This window comes from Cajanus cajan, chromosome 9 (genome assembly GCF_000230855.2).
Source record: "Cajanus cajan strain Asha chromosome 9, NIPB_CcT2T_4, whole genome shotgun sequence".
Taxonomy (NCBI): Eukaryota; Viridiplantae; Streptophyta; class Magnoliopsida; order Fabales; family Fabaceae; genus Cajanus; species Cajanus cajan.
Window position 1 is genome coordinate 55,915,210 of NC_138525.1, and position 17,053 is coordinate 55,932,262.

Here is a 17,053-nt window from a genome sequence, read left to right on the forward strand (position 1 = left end):
AACATAATGATGCGAATATCAACAGAATTACAGACTCTTGTGGGTAGATAAGTAGTATGCATCGTGTATACTGGGATTGACTGAGTCACAGACTGAATCAACGTAGCCCTGCCTTCCATCACAATATCCTCAAATAAATCCTTGTTCTCATTATTACCAGATGAGGCCTTAGCCCCAGTCATCACAGATTCTTCTTCCATAGATTCATCCCGGCCACTTTTATTGTAATCCTGCCGGCACCAAAAAAGATCTTCCAAGATCAGTCACCTTAGAAAAACCACAATCTGAACTAATAGATGCTCATATTTCCCAAGGGAAATTATGGGAAGGAAAGATATCTTGGATTTAATTAGAAATATATATTTTTTTACCTATTTAAAACATATTACTTTAAAAAACTTTTTATTTTTAAAGCGTGATATCTCAGACAGTATGGAGTAAATAATATTAGTTAATTAAATAATTAATTATTTGTATAGTAAATTAGTTAAATAGTTAGCATTTAATGATAATAATACATTGACAACTTAAAATAATTTTACAGTTATTTAATCATCATAATTCATATAAATGATAAATTTGTCAATTTTTATAATAGTTACCTTTAAAATCATGTAAGCCATAATTTTTTATTTGTTGATTGTATAGAACTTTTTATACAGTAAACTATTAAATCCAAATAGTTACGGATGTTTTTCCCCCTTGTTTGAATTGTCTATAACTATTACACCCTTTCTGTGAATGAGGTTTACAGATAGAGAATGAGAGAGACAAACACAACTAATTAAGCTCACCTAAAGGATTAGTATTAATATATTAACATATATTATACAGATCTCTACTAAAAAATGAAAACTCGTAAATGACTAATTATATGTACAAGAATAAATAAATTTATAGATATTGGACGCTAGAATTATGGTTAGAAGAATCAATGGTTAACAGTTTATTGCATTGCATCTCCTCTTGCCTCTTAAAATCATGTACTTTGTTCATTAAGTCTCCTCTCAGCAGCTATAGCAGCGGCCACTGATGGTGGCAAGTGTCTTAGATTTGCATTTGTGTTGGTATTTTCATCACTTTCTGGCATCGTTAGTGGTGCTCTAGACAGCAAGGCTTCCACATCCTTCAGGGTCAAAACAGGTTGATCTTGATTTTTAGTGTTACCACTGATGAATGAATGATTGCTCCTGCTTCTGTTCAATTTATATATACTCTCTTCAACCGTGTCTTTTACCTAACACATGCAGGAACAAGATTATAAGAGAAATTCATCATGTGTGAATTTATTTGAGACAACTTAGTCCAGAAATAAGAAAGTAAGAGACAAGCATGATTAGCTAAATCAATGGGACTAATAAATTCATAAGCGCTCACATAAAATTCACAATTCGAGTAATGCAGATGATATTTTGATATATGAAGTAAGGAACACAAATGGGATAGAAAACACAACTAAAATCAAAACAATGGAAGCAACGGAATTAGGATTATATTGGTAAGTCATAAATTTAGGTTTGTTAACATACATTTTCAAGGGTATAGATTGCTAAAAAAAACTCGAGAATAAGTGAAAATGTTTGCATTCATGGATGCAAATATACTTCACTTATTTTATAGGAGGAATTTAGCAAGTTATAACTTGGATTTGTTCAAGTATTCCCAAAGGTGTAGCTTGCTATATATGTCATGCATTGGTACAAGGATATTGACACCTGCATGGCATATAATCAGTTTCAAACATCCGAAGGCTGGTAAGTTAAGATGAACTAAGAATTGAATTTAAGATTTTTGAACAACGAAGCAAATATCAAATCCATGGTCTCCTTTTATTTGCAGATTGTCGGATGGATAGTCGATAGTGACTTTTGAGAACAACGATCATTATGTGGGTGTTTGGAATACTATAACAAAAATCATTTTTCCTCCTTGACAGGATCGAAAGGTTGCATTTTTATAAAAACAAGACCCTTTAGAGAGAATCTTCAAAGACCATGGCAAAGGCAAACAGTCACCGAAGAATGCTCTACGGTTTATTTAAGTCAAGAGCACATAAAAAGATAATATTTACAATTGAGTTTGCACACATGGAGAGGGAGAGAATTAACAATGCTCACTTAATAAACTACTTCCGGCTATAAGCCTATGAAACTTACAATGAAACGATGAATGAGGGTCTTATTCTTTTGTCCAATCCGATGTACACGACTGATTGCTTGGGCTTCAGCAGCTGGATTGAGTAAAGGCTCTACAAGGACCACATGCTCTGCTTCCAAAAGATTGAGTCCATTGGCTCCATGTTGGATTAAAAGCAACAACACCTGAATAGATTTTGCTGTTGACCCCTCACATCCTCTTGAGCCATTCTGTTTTCCTCTAAATTGACTGATGGCAACATGTGCTTTTCTGAACTCAAAAAATTGATAACCAAAATAACATTAGTATAATGAAGTAGAAATTCGCTGATAGTCTAAGAAGTAGATCATCAATCATTCTTATTAACTGAGGCAAAAATCCTGATTGGTTCCATAAGAAATAACCAAGACAAATTTATGGACTGTAAGATTGAAAACAGCATAACCAGCACTTGATTTCAACTCCTGATTTCTGTCTATATAACTCATCCCTAACATTTCAAATTTCTCAATTGAGTTTCGTATTCATGTTTTCACTTGAATGTTGTCCCTCCATTTATGTATTCAATTTCACGTCACAACAGTGATGATGTGTCTGCATTTGAACAATTTTAACACTTGAATTAACTCACAATTTAGTCCTAACATTTGAGCGTTATACCGAGAGTGGAGAGATTGGACTTAGACTAAATTAACAAAGGATAATATCACGGAAATTGTTAAATCCAATAAATTGTGTAAAATTATGGATTCAAAATTTTAAATGCCATATTACGGTCTAAATGTAATGTTGGGTGACACGTTATACTAACATCATTATTAGGTGATTAATGGAAACATAAGAGAGATCAAATTGAAGTAAGTTATGAACTTAAGGGACCCAAATGAGAAGAGGTAAAAAGTTCGGAATGTATTGAGAAAGAAATTAAATGTGTGGAACCACAATAGGATCTTAGTGATAATCTTTTCTTTGCCTATCCTGTATCTTTTTTCCCCAAATGAATGTCTAGTTCCAGCATAAATACACAAGTAAATGTAAAAATAGTAATCGCATAGATTATCATACCTTCCTCCCTTCATCCGGATGTAGGTAATGTTATTGGCAGCAAAGGCATGCTCCAATACATCAAGTACATCATTCCAACTGGAAAATACAAGAACTTTTGCTCTATGATCGTTAGCCTTTACCCACAAGATTCTTCTTGTGACTGCTTCAATCTACAACAAACCCAAATAAAAAATAATAATAATAAAATGAGGAATACAAGAGTGAGAGGGCAGAAGAGATATAGTATAAATCAAATAAGCCAAAGCATGTCTTATTTGCTGGAACGAGCATGTGTGACATGCATGCATGTGGAAAAGAATTATGCTCATCTATCATGAGGGTATCAATCAAATTTAAGTTGTTGTGTTAAAAAAAAACCTTAGTTCCATATGAGCCTTTAACACTAATGGATGCTTCACATTTTTCACTGCTGCCAATTGTATGCAGCACTGAAGAATTGGAAGATTCATTTTGTGCATCAACAGCATAGGCAATGTTTCCAAAATCGGTATGCTGTCGACATGTAGGGCACATCACCCAATTATGAAGCTTGCTATTTTGAAGTCTTTGCTCGGTCATTGCAAATAAACCTGTATAAAATAGATTCATAGTTACGTTCCATATAATATTTGTTTCAAATCCAATAAATGCTTAACCATATGTCTGTTGAACACAAATGGATGAAAGTAACACTAGAAGAGCACGCAATATGCATACTGATAGTATTTTCCTTACTTCCTGTTTTATGTGGGCACAGAGAAATGCATATTATCAATGCTAATTCAATATACCAGTATTTTTAGAAGTGCAGATAAAACAAGGGAAACATTAAAGATTTTCTATACTACAGCAGCAACTATATCTATGGTAACAAAGACTGAAGTATGTACAGGTCTCAGAACAACTTGTCAAGGACTAACTCTTAAAATCTTAAACAAGTAGGTAATGACAATTGAATGCCTTCATTACATCTCTAACATTCCCTTTCGTCCAACAACCCTATAATTTGAGCTTCAAGTGGGGACAATGCCACTCATATTTACCATGAAAATCTCAACGTATTATTTAGAAGAATGAACAAGGATCAAACTCTACATTACTTGATTATAGAGGCTTTAATAACATGTCATGAACCAACTCTCCTAAAAGCTTAAGTGGCTAAGTGAAAATGAATGAGTTTATTAAAGCATCAACAAAACTAAAGAATGATAATATAAAGTTAGCTCGTATAATTCTTACATTTACAGCATGTTAGATGCCCACATTGAAAAACCATTTTCTGACTGCCTAGCTTTTCTTGGCAAATTGGGCATGTTTCGTCATCAGTTTTAGATACAAGTGCACCCTTCTCTTCTGTAGAGTTTGACATTGCAGTTGTCTCTCGTGTGAATGAAGAACCATTTGGACTTTCGAATTGCAGTTTTTGCTTAGACTGAACCAAACCCTGAAAATGGTTCAACATAGGTTAGATGCCCACACCAGAAAAGAAAATATCACATTCCACATAATCTTGGTGAGGAAGCTCGGTTCAATTTAAAAATAGCATGTTGAATTTTTATTTGGATGGAAAATAACAATCACGAAGGAAGAAAAAGACCACTGGATCATTAACTTAAACTTGTTATCCTACCCAAAACAATAAAATGAAAAAGAAAATACCTTAAACAAGCCAAAACAATAAATCTTCCAATCTAGCTGATTTACTCAAAATAAAATATGATAGATATTGAATGATAATGATATCCGAAAAAAGAAAAGAAAATAGAATTAAGATTAAAGCTAGGCTACATGATCTATTCATGCATAGTTGAAGAGATAACACTTGAAGGAATTAAGAGGATCACTATATCTTTAGACAGCAAAGATTTCCTTTGGGTAAGTTATTCATTCAATTCGTATTAATGAGTTTCTAAACAAATTTTGGTTTATGAATGAACTTCTATCTGATCATCCATAAGATATATTTCCTATGTCCCTTATATCAGTTCATGATTACTGTCAATAACCAATTCTCAAATCGTTTCATATTTCGAACATGTTACACCCCCTCGTGCAAGAACCCTACAAGACTGAAGCATGGACAATAAACAAGCCAACCTTATCTTGTGCTGGAATTCTTAAATTAATTATGAAGAATGAGGACAGCCACGATTAAACTAACCACTTTGTCATAGAAACTCAACCTCTCCTAAAAGCTTAAAGTAGTTATATGGAGGCCCATGACACGTGAGTGATTTTACACCTCTATCAATTATTAATGAAAATATTCAGTTGTTGAAGATTTCAGTAACAATTGAAACCCCTTCAACTTCAGCGAACTTAGCAGCCATCATTAATTGTTCAATGGTGACCAATTTCACATTTGATTATTTAGAAATTTAGCAAATATATATAAAGATAAAGTCAGAAAACAATTTCAATATATACAGATTTCTATGAGTTATTTCTGTATACCTTTAAGTAGCGGAGTTTTCCTTTTATCTGTGACAACATGGTCAATGACATAAACTTATCATGGGAAAAGTTTGAGCTAGCTGCAGATAATTCGTTTTCACCTAAAGCATCAAGAGATTTATCATCTTCACTTGCCCGTAGGTGCAAACGAGAAACTGCCATCTTTATTTCATCATGTGCACGCAGATACTGAGCTTGAGCTAATGCCAAAGACCTTGCATGGCCAAACTCCTTTCGCATTCCCTTACAAAGTCAACAAAAGAGGATCAGAATTAAGTCAATCAAAGTAGTCAATTAAGATAATCTTAACTTTTAAAAATATTTTGCAACTGAGCAGAATCAACCTATCCTGAAAAGCTTTCTTTCTATTTACTTGTTTTTTGGGAGGAGCAAAGATTCAAAATAAAAACACTCTAGATCAATACCTACTAGAGGAATCCCATCCATACAAAATGTTTATTAGGCTATACCTCAAAAATATGTAAATGCTTGGTGGCAGCTGAGACACTGTCCCTTCCTAATCGACCCTTGCAGCAGTTCCTTATAACTCCAAGAATAAGCTCCAACTCAGATGCTGATCTTGAAACCTAAAAGACTCGGCATAATCAATATGGAAGATTAAAAAGCACATGCTACACATTAAAAATACCAACCAAATTTCCTTAACTGAAAAATGAGCCTATCATCATTGATGGTCAGCCTCCAATTGACTTTAAAACAATATACTATACTATGGTTAGGAACATTGGCAACAGTGAAATTTAATTCAACAATTCACAAGAATTGAGAATTTTCCTGGACAATGGAAAATGGTGTTGAATCCATTGATATATTTCAGGAGTCTTTTTTCATTTTCACTTCACTTTTTGTCATGTTTCAATTCTGGACTGTTTCAATAGACACTGAATATTTTATATCGATTAAAGAGGATAGGAATTATCTTTAATAAAAGAGAGTGAGAGAGAGAGAGAAAGAGAAAGAAGGTATATTCAATCTGCACCTGTGTCTATGACCTAAAGCAAATATCAATCAAATGAAGTAACTAACCACAACTCTCTGTCCAACATTCCTTTTCTTCGATTCTTCATGACTAATATCAGATACTGTAGAGCTGTGATTAGATTGTGATAGCTTTGAGAGGAAATGATTCAATGCAAATGTTTTCTTCTGAAAATCTACCGCCTCCTCAGCAGATGAAATGATTCCTCCGCGTTCATTCTTAAGAACAAAGAGTCTCGCTTCATAATCCTAAGGAAAAAATAAACCATGAGACCATATTACATTAATTAGATACAGGATGATTAAAATTTACAGATAAATTAAGTGGTAAACCTGAAACAATTCATCTAGTTCACACAAAACGCACGGGGGACCATCACAATTAGGCTGACAATTTCGACATTTACCCACTCGTTCAATATCTTCTTCTTTTGGTTTTTCCATTGTCTGATCAATATCTAACAGTCGATCTAGGAGTGTTTTTCTAGATGCCTCTAAGTGATCCAAACCTGTCTGAATTTGATACTTCAGAGAGCTTATGCTCCGGAAACTGGATTAAAGTGACACACATTAGTAACAGTGCATGTAATTGTCAATTTACTACTAGCAATTTATCAAAATTTCTTAGCAAAGAATTTTGAAAACTTATTGCACAACAGCAGATCCCTCCCAAATACCATGTATTAGAGATTTAAAATCCTTCATAAACCTTCACTGATAGCATAAGCTATTGGGTATTGGTCTTCAACATGGTATCAAAGCCTCTCTAACCAAGTGGTTAGAAGTTTGATTATTGCTGCACCCACTATTAATAATTAAGTTGAATTTCAGCACAAGCTAAAATGAGTTTTTGCATTGAAAATAAAACCATTAATGAACTTTTCAGCTGACAACTTTAGCAATCAGGAATGTTGGTCATTGACACCATATAATTGAAAATGACCAGCAGTAACTTATTACTTGTATCTGAAACATTGTTCATAACAAGGTCTTTTTTGTTGATATCAGTTATAACTGTACATTGTTCAACAACTTTTTTTATGGTGATCCTACATATTTGATCAAACATAACTTAGAATGTTAAGGATATGGACTATCACAAAACTCCAGTAGTTGACAATTGTGTTACACAATCAAAGCATCACTTACCGAGCAGCTATTCTTGATGACTTTGAATTGTTTGAAGTTCCTGAGATGGCTTCTTCTATCTTTCTAATCAACTCGGTAGAGAAATCTTTGTTCTGCTCAGCATAATGGAGTGCTTCTAGCCACCAAAATGTATTTTGATCTGTTTTGCTCTCACGATGTGCATTACAGACCTTCCAAAAGTACAAATGTCATTAACAGAAAATAGAACTGGGGCACTAGATAAGGGATATAGTAAAATGGAAATATCAGTAAAGCAAAAAACAAATACTGAATAGACTTATCTCTTCATAATTTTAAAATAATAAAATATATCAACAAAGTATGATATTGCCATGTATCTCATGGAATTAATTAAACATCAAGATTGCTTAGCCTCAAAATGAAACAAGATTATTAATATATCTTACAAGTTGGGTTTAGTGCCTTATTCAATTCCACAAAACCAGTTTGAAAGGTAAAGACTCTCCAAGCTTTATAACCTCTATTTAAGTCATATTTCTAGTTGATGTTAGACTAAATACTGCCCTTGAAGCTGCAATTAAGGCAGCCCCAAAAGAAGCCACAACTAAGGTGGGCTAGGGGTAACCGCAATTAAGGTGGATTACCTACTCCTCTTGTATTCTTTCCTTTTTTAAGTTTAACTATGTAAACAGAAGGCAGGCACAAGTACAGTGATACATTTTGGATGAAATTGAACTGAGGGAACCAAGCTGTATGGTTAGTCTTTGTAGGAATCAACTAACTGTCTAAAAAAAGAAAGGTCTATATAGATTTTGGGAAAAAAAAATATATCATTACAGAAATATAAGAGCAGTGTCTGCTCCGAGCCAAGGATAATACCTTTGACCCAGCTATGAGCTAAGAAAACTGAAAGGTATTCCCCTTATATCCTCCCCGTATCTTTTTTCTCTATCTAATTCATAGTTTAGGCTTAGATCTCAATGTGTAGAAGGCCCATCCTGTGTCTGTACACCGAAGTCACTATTGTTATCCGTCTTATAATAAAATATGACAGTTGTTAGAAGAATCTCATAAATGCTCGCTGTGCCATAAATTAATGATGGAAAAACTGTGTTAGGAATCAATGTAGTAAGAAACAAGGTAGTTATGACACCACATACAAAGACTTGATAGGAGATAAGAATGGAAATAGGTCAAGCCTTAAATAAAAATCTATAATTTGACCTAATTTAAGTTTAGTTTGACCTAACCTATTTAATAAAAACACCAAATTTAAGTTTTTAAAAAACTATTTATTTAAAAGAGCTGGATTTAAGCTTATAAAAAAAATATTATGCCCAATAGGCCAACTTTTTTAACTATATAATATAATAAAAGTTAATATACATATTACATTATTAACAATATAATTAAATAAATTAATTTGTAATACAAAAAAAATAAATTATCTATATTTTTTACATTTTCACTACACTCAAATGTTTTACATTCTCTGTTTGCAAGAAATCAAGAAATAAAAAATATAAACTTTGGCGGCTGCATCTTAGCATGTTCTTTTCATTCACCTTCATGGTTGGTTAATTGGAATATTCCAAATGGGATATAGGGAATATTCCAAATGTGATTAGCCTCTTTCATCACAGCCTATGCATGAGAGTGTACATGGATATGTATGAGTTGTCACTCTTACATTAGTTTTTTTTCTTTTAAAATCTAAATTTTAATAATAATGGAGTGAACATTTTTTTTATCACAAATTATAAAAAGACTCACACACGTACTTAAAAATAGATTTATTGTCTTATTTAAAATTAAGTTTATTGGCTTGTTAATGTAAAATAGGTTTTTAAATAGGTCAGACTTTTAAAAAGGCAAAGACAGGCCTATACAAATGTCTATAATAGATAATATGCCAAATTTAAACTTTAATTTTATAAAGCAAGTCTAGCCTATATATATTTAATGCCTACTCTAGCTTATTCTCATCCTTATTAAGGGGCTTTTACTTTAATATATCATTTTATATTCTCAGTAATCACACTCCAACGAATATCATAATTAAGAATGTTATTTCAGGGTATATTTAAAAAGGTGTTTGATTACATTTTAATATTAGGAATATTTTTAAAAATTAAATATAATTTAAATAAAAATGAAATTTACAAGTGTAATAGAAAATTACTGATCATATTCCCATGGAAATATCTCTTTCCCACCCCCTTATCATCGAATAAAAGTTGTCTAAAACATGGAAATATAACTTTCCTGGGAATAAAAGATACCAGGAAATCTTTTCACATAACCTTCTAACAAATATAGAAATAAATATTCACAAGAATAGGAGAAGATGACGAGAAACGAAACCCCCTTAGATTTTTTTGCATTCCACAAGAAAAGATCAACTTATATTTACAGGAATCTAGACTGGGTCATAAACAAATCTCAAAGTTCAACATAAATGAACAAAATTATTCCTTAAGAACCATTGAAGATGCCTACCTGCGTGTAAGAATTTTGAAACTCCAGTTGAGCTGCAGATAGCTTTGAACTGAAGACAGATAAGTATTTCTGCTTTGAATCTTCACATTCTGCTATTAGAGATTTGACAGAATCAGCTGATAAATTATCAAATTCCTGATCCTCATTTAAGTCATCTTCTGAAAGGCTAGATGCAATATTTGATGGTTCTGCAGATGGCACTGTCACATTTACGTCATCACAACCACTCAATTTTTGCCTCTTCACAAGACAATGATCGACCTTTATAATTAGATGCCTTTTGGTTGTCTTAAATTCAGAAAACCCAGAGAACTGCTTTCCTTTGGATGGCAATACTGAAGAAAAGTTTGAAGCCAGTGGGAGTATTTCAGCAAGATTATGATGAATGTGGATATTTAACAACGGATCCAGACGGAAATCTTCAGAATGCTCTTCAGCCAAAGTAAGAGCTTCACTATACAGTAATGTAGCTTGAGAAAAATCTTTTTGTATGGCAGCAATAGCTGCAAGTGCATTCAGAGCAATAACTAACTTCCTGAGAGCTTCCTCACCTTCTATCTTGGTCTTGCTTATAAGAACCTACAGATTAAGTTTCATATCAGTTGGAAGAAATGTTTGTATTGTATGTAAAAACATATCAAGATCCTTTCTAGTAACATACCATTAGTATTTCCTCCATGGTCATAGGTGTCTGCTGCATGGAACGCAACCCAGAACTTCCAACCTGGGGATGACAACAAGCCTGACGAAGCTTCAGCAAAGCATTCAGTAGCTTCCCTGCCTCAGTGTGAGTGATCAAAGGATCAGAGGAACCGTTCAAAGAGACAGAATCTGGAATCCACATCAAATATTGCAAATTCAATCATTACCCTAGATGCACATTTCTTTCAAAAATGACTTCCAAAATGAAATTACATAACACTGGGCAAAAACCTGGGACTTTTCTATTAAGAATATCATTTCTCAAACTTTCAATTACTTCATGGGCATCTCTAACACAAGTTTCATGTTGCCTCTGGTAAAAGTGCTCCTCTACTGGTGAAAGTGTAAGCCAAGAGAGGCACTCATCTTGAGAGGGAAGGTCCAATTCATCTGCAACATGTTCTTTAGAAGAACGCCACATGATTTGTTTGAAAATTTTGTGGGTAAATTCCATTGCTCCTGCATCTCCCTTCTGCAGAAGTATAGAGTAATAAATAGATATATACAAACCATTTTGAGCTCTGCTGAAGGGAAAAATGATTTAGAAGGGCATGACAAAATTAGAGATATCTAGACTAAGATAATATTGAAGAAAGGTAACTGAATGTCTCTAAACACACGAGGCTTGTAGTATGACAAATGAGAATACAATTAGGACTTAGATTTCCATATTAGCGCTACCTGCTAAGACAGTAAGACTAGTATGTTGTTTTTGGCTATTACCATAAAGAACATAACTGAAACCTGGTAAATATTCAATTTTTATATATAAAAGAAAAAGGAAAAAAAAAAACTAATAATAAGGAAAGTCAATCAGCAACAAATACATAAAACATTAAATTACAGAGAAAATACCTCATAAGGATCTCGAATAACATCAGTCCACCACCTGTATGTATCGAAAGGACTAGCTTTAAGGAATCTTAGAAGTCCATACAAGTCATCAAGCTTTCGCTGAATTGGGGTCCCAGTAATGCACCAACGATACTTTGAATGGAGTCTTAGAGCCATTCCAGTGGCAGCAGTAGCATTACTCTCCACCATTTGTGCCTCATCCAAGCAAACCCTCCACCAGTATATTCTTGTAAGAAGAGTTGGGATAACTGGGTATCTACAAGGAAAAAAAGGCTACTAAAATACTTGAAACCATAATGGACATGCCGAGACCTAAATTTTTTCTAATGCATAACATGGGAAACTGAGAATCCATACGCAAGGTTTGATGTAAAGGTTCAAAAACAATTAAAAATCATAAAGAAAATATAACACCTCAGATACAAAGTCAAATAAACTCAAACTCATCATGCCATTCTTAGATGTATAGTAAAACATCCTACATATGATATAATAACAGGGGGAATATCACTCTATGGAGCAAACCTTTTCTGAAATCTCAGAACATGTCGGTCACCTTCATGCCTATCAGAATCATGGGTCAAATCCTCTTTAAGCACATCATATGTAGTTAATACAATGTCAGCACTAGCAAGATCACTGATATCCATCAGAGACGTATTGGAAAGAGATGTGTCTCGCACACCTTCATAAACACAAGTTTTCAAGGAGTCCTGATGGGTATGACTGCAGTGACAAATAAGGCTAATGAGACAGTTGTGAGTATGATTAAATTAAATAACTAAAAAACATTACACTCTGTTATCATATCACAATTCACAAAAACTATTGAAGCATATGGCTGCAAGCATATTACTCCTCAGTCCACACAGGATAAGACTAAAATTAGGACCATACCCAGCATTATATAGAGCGAGAGGATCAGGTCCTCCTAGTAGCAACACACACACACACACACACACACACAAAAGATCATAATTTTCATTAAAAAAAAAAACCTATACCGTAAAATTTCATCATGCCACTGGGGCAAAATAGGAGCAGGGCAGACAATGAGAGTGGCACCAGAGGCAATAGGAGATTCAGTAGCTTGTATTAGTTCAGAGCACATCTGACATACATATTCTCCATCCCTCACAGCTATGGTAGTTTTATATGTCTTGCTTTCACATCCTTGTTTTGATTTCAAAGATTTTCCTTTAAGTGAATAGCCAACACAGTCCGCATGTTGCCAAGCATCACAAATGTCACACTGAACCCATAGTCCTTCATATTTAAGACTTTCGCTCACAGCTCCACAGATGCACTCAACACGTTCTCTCTTAAGTCTTTTCAAAGTGACTTTTTGATCACCATTAATTTGGGGCTCTAAATCAATAAATATATTACTTCCAGATGCTGATCTACGGTGAGCAAATATGCAAGCAAGCAATTCAACAGTTTTTCCCAAGCCCATCTCATCTGTTGCATTAAAAAAATTTAGGCATCAAAGACAGAATTTTCGCGTGTACTGAAAAATGGGAAACTATATAAGTACAACATCCAGATTTTATCAATAATGTCAATAAAGACAAACTCCAACACCAAGTCAAAGAACAACTCTCGGAAAAACCTAAGCTATTGGTGGATTCTATAGAACATATAAATACTAGATATAAACAGGAATTGATAGGATTTCAACAGCATTGACAGCTGGATGCTATCAGCAGACTCGTATTGATCCAAAAGCCGCAAGATTCAATAGATTATTCATTAATCATTATAACATTAGTTTTTCTAACATGGTAAATACCTAGAATCTTTCAAACTAGAATGAAGCAAAAAGACATGAAGAGAAAGATGAATTATGCAACATAGCTTGGGACCTACCAGCAAGAATGCCTCCAAATACATAAGGCGAAGAAGTCTCTGGGCACAATGAAATATTTCCACTGAAGCCATTGTAATTCAAATAAGCATAAGGGAAGAAAGAATGAATTCATAATAGTTGGGGGAGAAAGAGAGACCACCCAGACATGAATTATGCAGTAAATAAGAACACATAGATATTATATTTTGAAAACTGGTCAATAAAACTTACCTGAAAGGATTGAAAAACATTTGAGAACTTGTGTCTAGAAAATCCACAGGTATAGACAATGGGGAATGAAACTGATTTCTTTCTCTTTCACCCTGACTTTCTTCCACTGCTTTCTCCCGTTCTACCATCCAGAAAGCTGCACGCCTTTGATATGGCCTCAATTTTGGAAGTAACTCTGGCATGTCATCTTCAAGCATTGGCTCTGCTCTGTACACAAGATATACAAAAGATAAACAAAAAAAATTGACTTGAGATTGATTTTCACTAGACCTGGGTAAAGTTTGAAGGATATTACTAACCCCAGTCTTTTATATAAGAAAGGAATGGGTACTGTTTTTTGGTCTTAATTATAAGAAACATAGACTCACTTTAACATGTATTAATTGCTAGTTTCCTTTTATACCAGTAATTTATTAAGGAATATATTAATGAGACACTTATTTACCTCATAAAAGTGGATGCATTTATATTCATTGGTCTAATAACAATACAAGTGACACTTATTGGTGGAAAAAATCATCTCTTGAATTAAGTTAGTGTTATTAAATATAATAACTACTTAAATCATTATATTCAAAGGGTATTTTTTAGAATAAATTTTAATTTATGGCATCATTAATTAAAATTAACTAATTTAACTCCTTTTATTGGTCTTGAATCTTGATGAATTATTTGTTTCTTATACAAAGGAGTAGAAGTAGTATTATATGATCAACTGACCATTGTACCAATTATTGATATACCTTTAAATTAGAAATTAAGGCCAAAGGGAATGCTCAACTTACTTTGAAGGCTTAATGGCTTCATAGAAACCTGCAGGATCAAACCTTGAATGTTTCTTGGCATGGTAAGTCTCATCTGCCATCTCTGTCTGTGGATCAACTTCTATTTCCATATGGCTACCAAACCCATACCTAACTTCCGAAGTCATTATTTCTGGACGTAGCCAAGACATTACATTCATCATACTCTTTTTCCATAGTTGTCTAGAATTCTCAAGAAGTGACTCGCATGCATCAAAGGCACTCTTTAGTACCTCAACCCTTACCCTGATGGAGGAAATTTCATCAGAAAGCCTAACCCCAAGAACTGGCCTCAGCGTAACAAACTTCAAACTTGCTAAGTGAAGAAGACCAGTAACACCTTCATCAGGCCCATCAAAAATACCAGAAAACAACACTGTGTATGTTTCCATCTGCTCAACAGTATCTCTTGTTACAAACTCTAGATGAATATCAGTACAGGGTAACACGGGCCAATGGCCTAATTTAATTCGACCAAGAACATTATTGACATTACACACCCGAAATCTTAACGAGTGCTGGGGATCCCTATAAAAATCCTCAGACAGTTCAAAACCGGAAAATTCTTCTCTCAAATTTAAGTCCCCCAAAACAACTTCAGAAATATCTAGGTGTTCACTCAACAACCAACCCGTCCGGTCAACCTCAACAAAATAAGGCTTATCAATGCCACAAGAATCACCTTTTTCTTCTTCCCGTCCTTCTACAGCATTTTGTTTATCCAATTCTGTCTCAGCAGTAGCATTTGTCTCTAGTATTATCCCACCTGATCGATGTGGTTTACTTTTTTTTCTACCCATCACTTATCACCACTGGCCTAAAAATAAATAAGTAAACAATTCAACAACAAAAATAAATGCTAACCTATATTTCAAATAGTATTACATCACAAAGATTACTTATGATTTAATTGAAACCGAAGCTCAACATGGATCCACAGAAGTTCAAAGATTTAGCATATAGACTTGGGTTTCCAAACAGCACAAGCATAAAAAACAGATGAAAGTCATTCTTATACTATCATAACATAAAGTTAAGAACAAACTAAAAAATAATCAAACATAAGCTGAGAAGGCATAGGTTGATCGAATGAGAAACATTCAAGAGTTGCTAAATGCAAGTACGCAACAAGGGGTTGGAAAGAACAAAACCTCAAGTGAAATTTAACAGAATACAGAATTGAATCAAAGGGCGAGAAGAGCAAGGGAACAAAACATTTACACCATCCCCAAAGTCCGAAACTTGAGTTAAGTTTGAGGAACCCAATTCAACAATGAGTGTTGCACGTGAATTTTTGCACGGGAAAAACGAAGGGGGGGTTGGAATTGGCACCTGAAGAGAGTGAAGAGAGCATGAATTGGGGAAGCGAGAGAGAGAGAGAGAGAGCATGCAGCAGGTGAGTGAGTCGCACGTGCGAGTCAGCGAGCCTGCAAAAATTGCAACAAGTTGGGAGATAAATAGATAATACGAATCCATAGGTCTTGCTTCCACTCTCATTTTACCAATATCACCATTCTACCCTCATCTTTTATTGAATTTTTTTTTTCCTTCAAGAAAAATTACATCATTTAATAGAGGTGAAAACAACATTTTGTACTTCTATATAATTTTATAAAAAAAATAAGATTTAATTATCTTTTAAGTCAATAATTTTATAATTTTATATTTTATTCTCTATAATTAAAGACGTTTTATTTAAGTATTATATATATAAGTCAACTCATAAAAAGAAGTGACTAATGAAAACATCAATTTGTTAAAATTTTAAAATTTAAAGATCTAAAATAAAAATAGTTTCAAAAGTTAAATATAAAAATAACTTAAGGAATCGAAATGAATAACTTATAAATATTTGAAATTTTAAAATTAAAATCTCAAATATTATTTATCTTTTTTACTCCGACCTATTTTAAGTGTCAGTTACACGACATTTATAAGACATTAAAATTATTATTCTCTTTTATTTATTTATTAAAATTTTATCTATATAAATTAATATTAGATGATATTTATTATGAGACAAAAATAATAATAATAATAATAATAATAACATAAAATTACATTCATTTTCTTTTTTAATAGTTTTTTTTTTGTTAATTGATAAGTAACTTTTTCTTTTTTAATTATATATATAATATTTTTCTAATAATTTATTGAAAGATAAAATTAAAAATAAATTATATGCATTAATATTGTAACATCGTGCTTTCTTAATTATGCATATTGTAATAAATATAATTAAGTAATATATTTTGTATTGTTTTATTATTGTAGCTTTTGCGTGGTGAAAGTTAGAATTGTTATAACTCTAAACTTAAGTTGTAGATGATATAATTTAAGTGTCTGTGAGTTGATCCTAAGAGAATTA

General features: G+C 33.1%; 1 protein-coding gene across 5 annotated transcripts; it reads right to left on the reverse strand.

Annotated features, from left to right (window-relative positions):
• Positions 1-784: 784 nt before the first annotated feature.
• On the reverse strand, positions 785-16,155 carry LOC109807972 (RING-finger, DEAD-like helicase, PHD and SNF2 domain-containing protein). Of its 5 annotated transcripts, none has more exons than XM_020370740.3 (20): positions 16,018-16,155; positions 14,668-15,502; positions 13,883-14,089; positions 13,672-13,733; positions 12,807-13,263; positions 12,328-12,528; positions 11,803-12,058; positions 11,179-11,419; positions 10,907-11,076; positions 10,246-10,824; positions 7,786-7,955; positions 6,970-7,186; positions 6,685-6,885; positions 6,108-6,224; positions 5,638-5,880; positions 4,423-4,627; positions 3,562-3,773; positions 3,202-3,353; positions 2,157-2,406; positions 785-1,237 (listed from the first exon to the last, which is right to left on the reverse strand). In XM_020370740.3, the coding sequence occupies exons 2-20, from the start codon at positions 15,483-15,485 to the stop codon at positions 980-982; spliced, it is 5,016 nt and encodes a 1,671-aa protein (XP_020226329.1). In that variant the 5' UTR covers positions 15,486-15,502; positions 16,018-16,155; the 3' UTR covers positions 785-979. The 5 variants fall into 5 exon arrangements, with proteins under 5 accessions (XP_020226329.1, XP_020226364.1, XP_020226338.1 ...); XM_020370775.3 differs by having other exon boundaries at positions 14,668-15,497; positions 16,018-16,125; XM_020370749.3 differs by having other exon boundaries at positions 15,907-16,059.
• Positions 16,156-17,053: the final 898 nt, after the last annotated feature.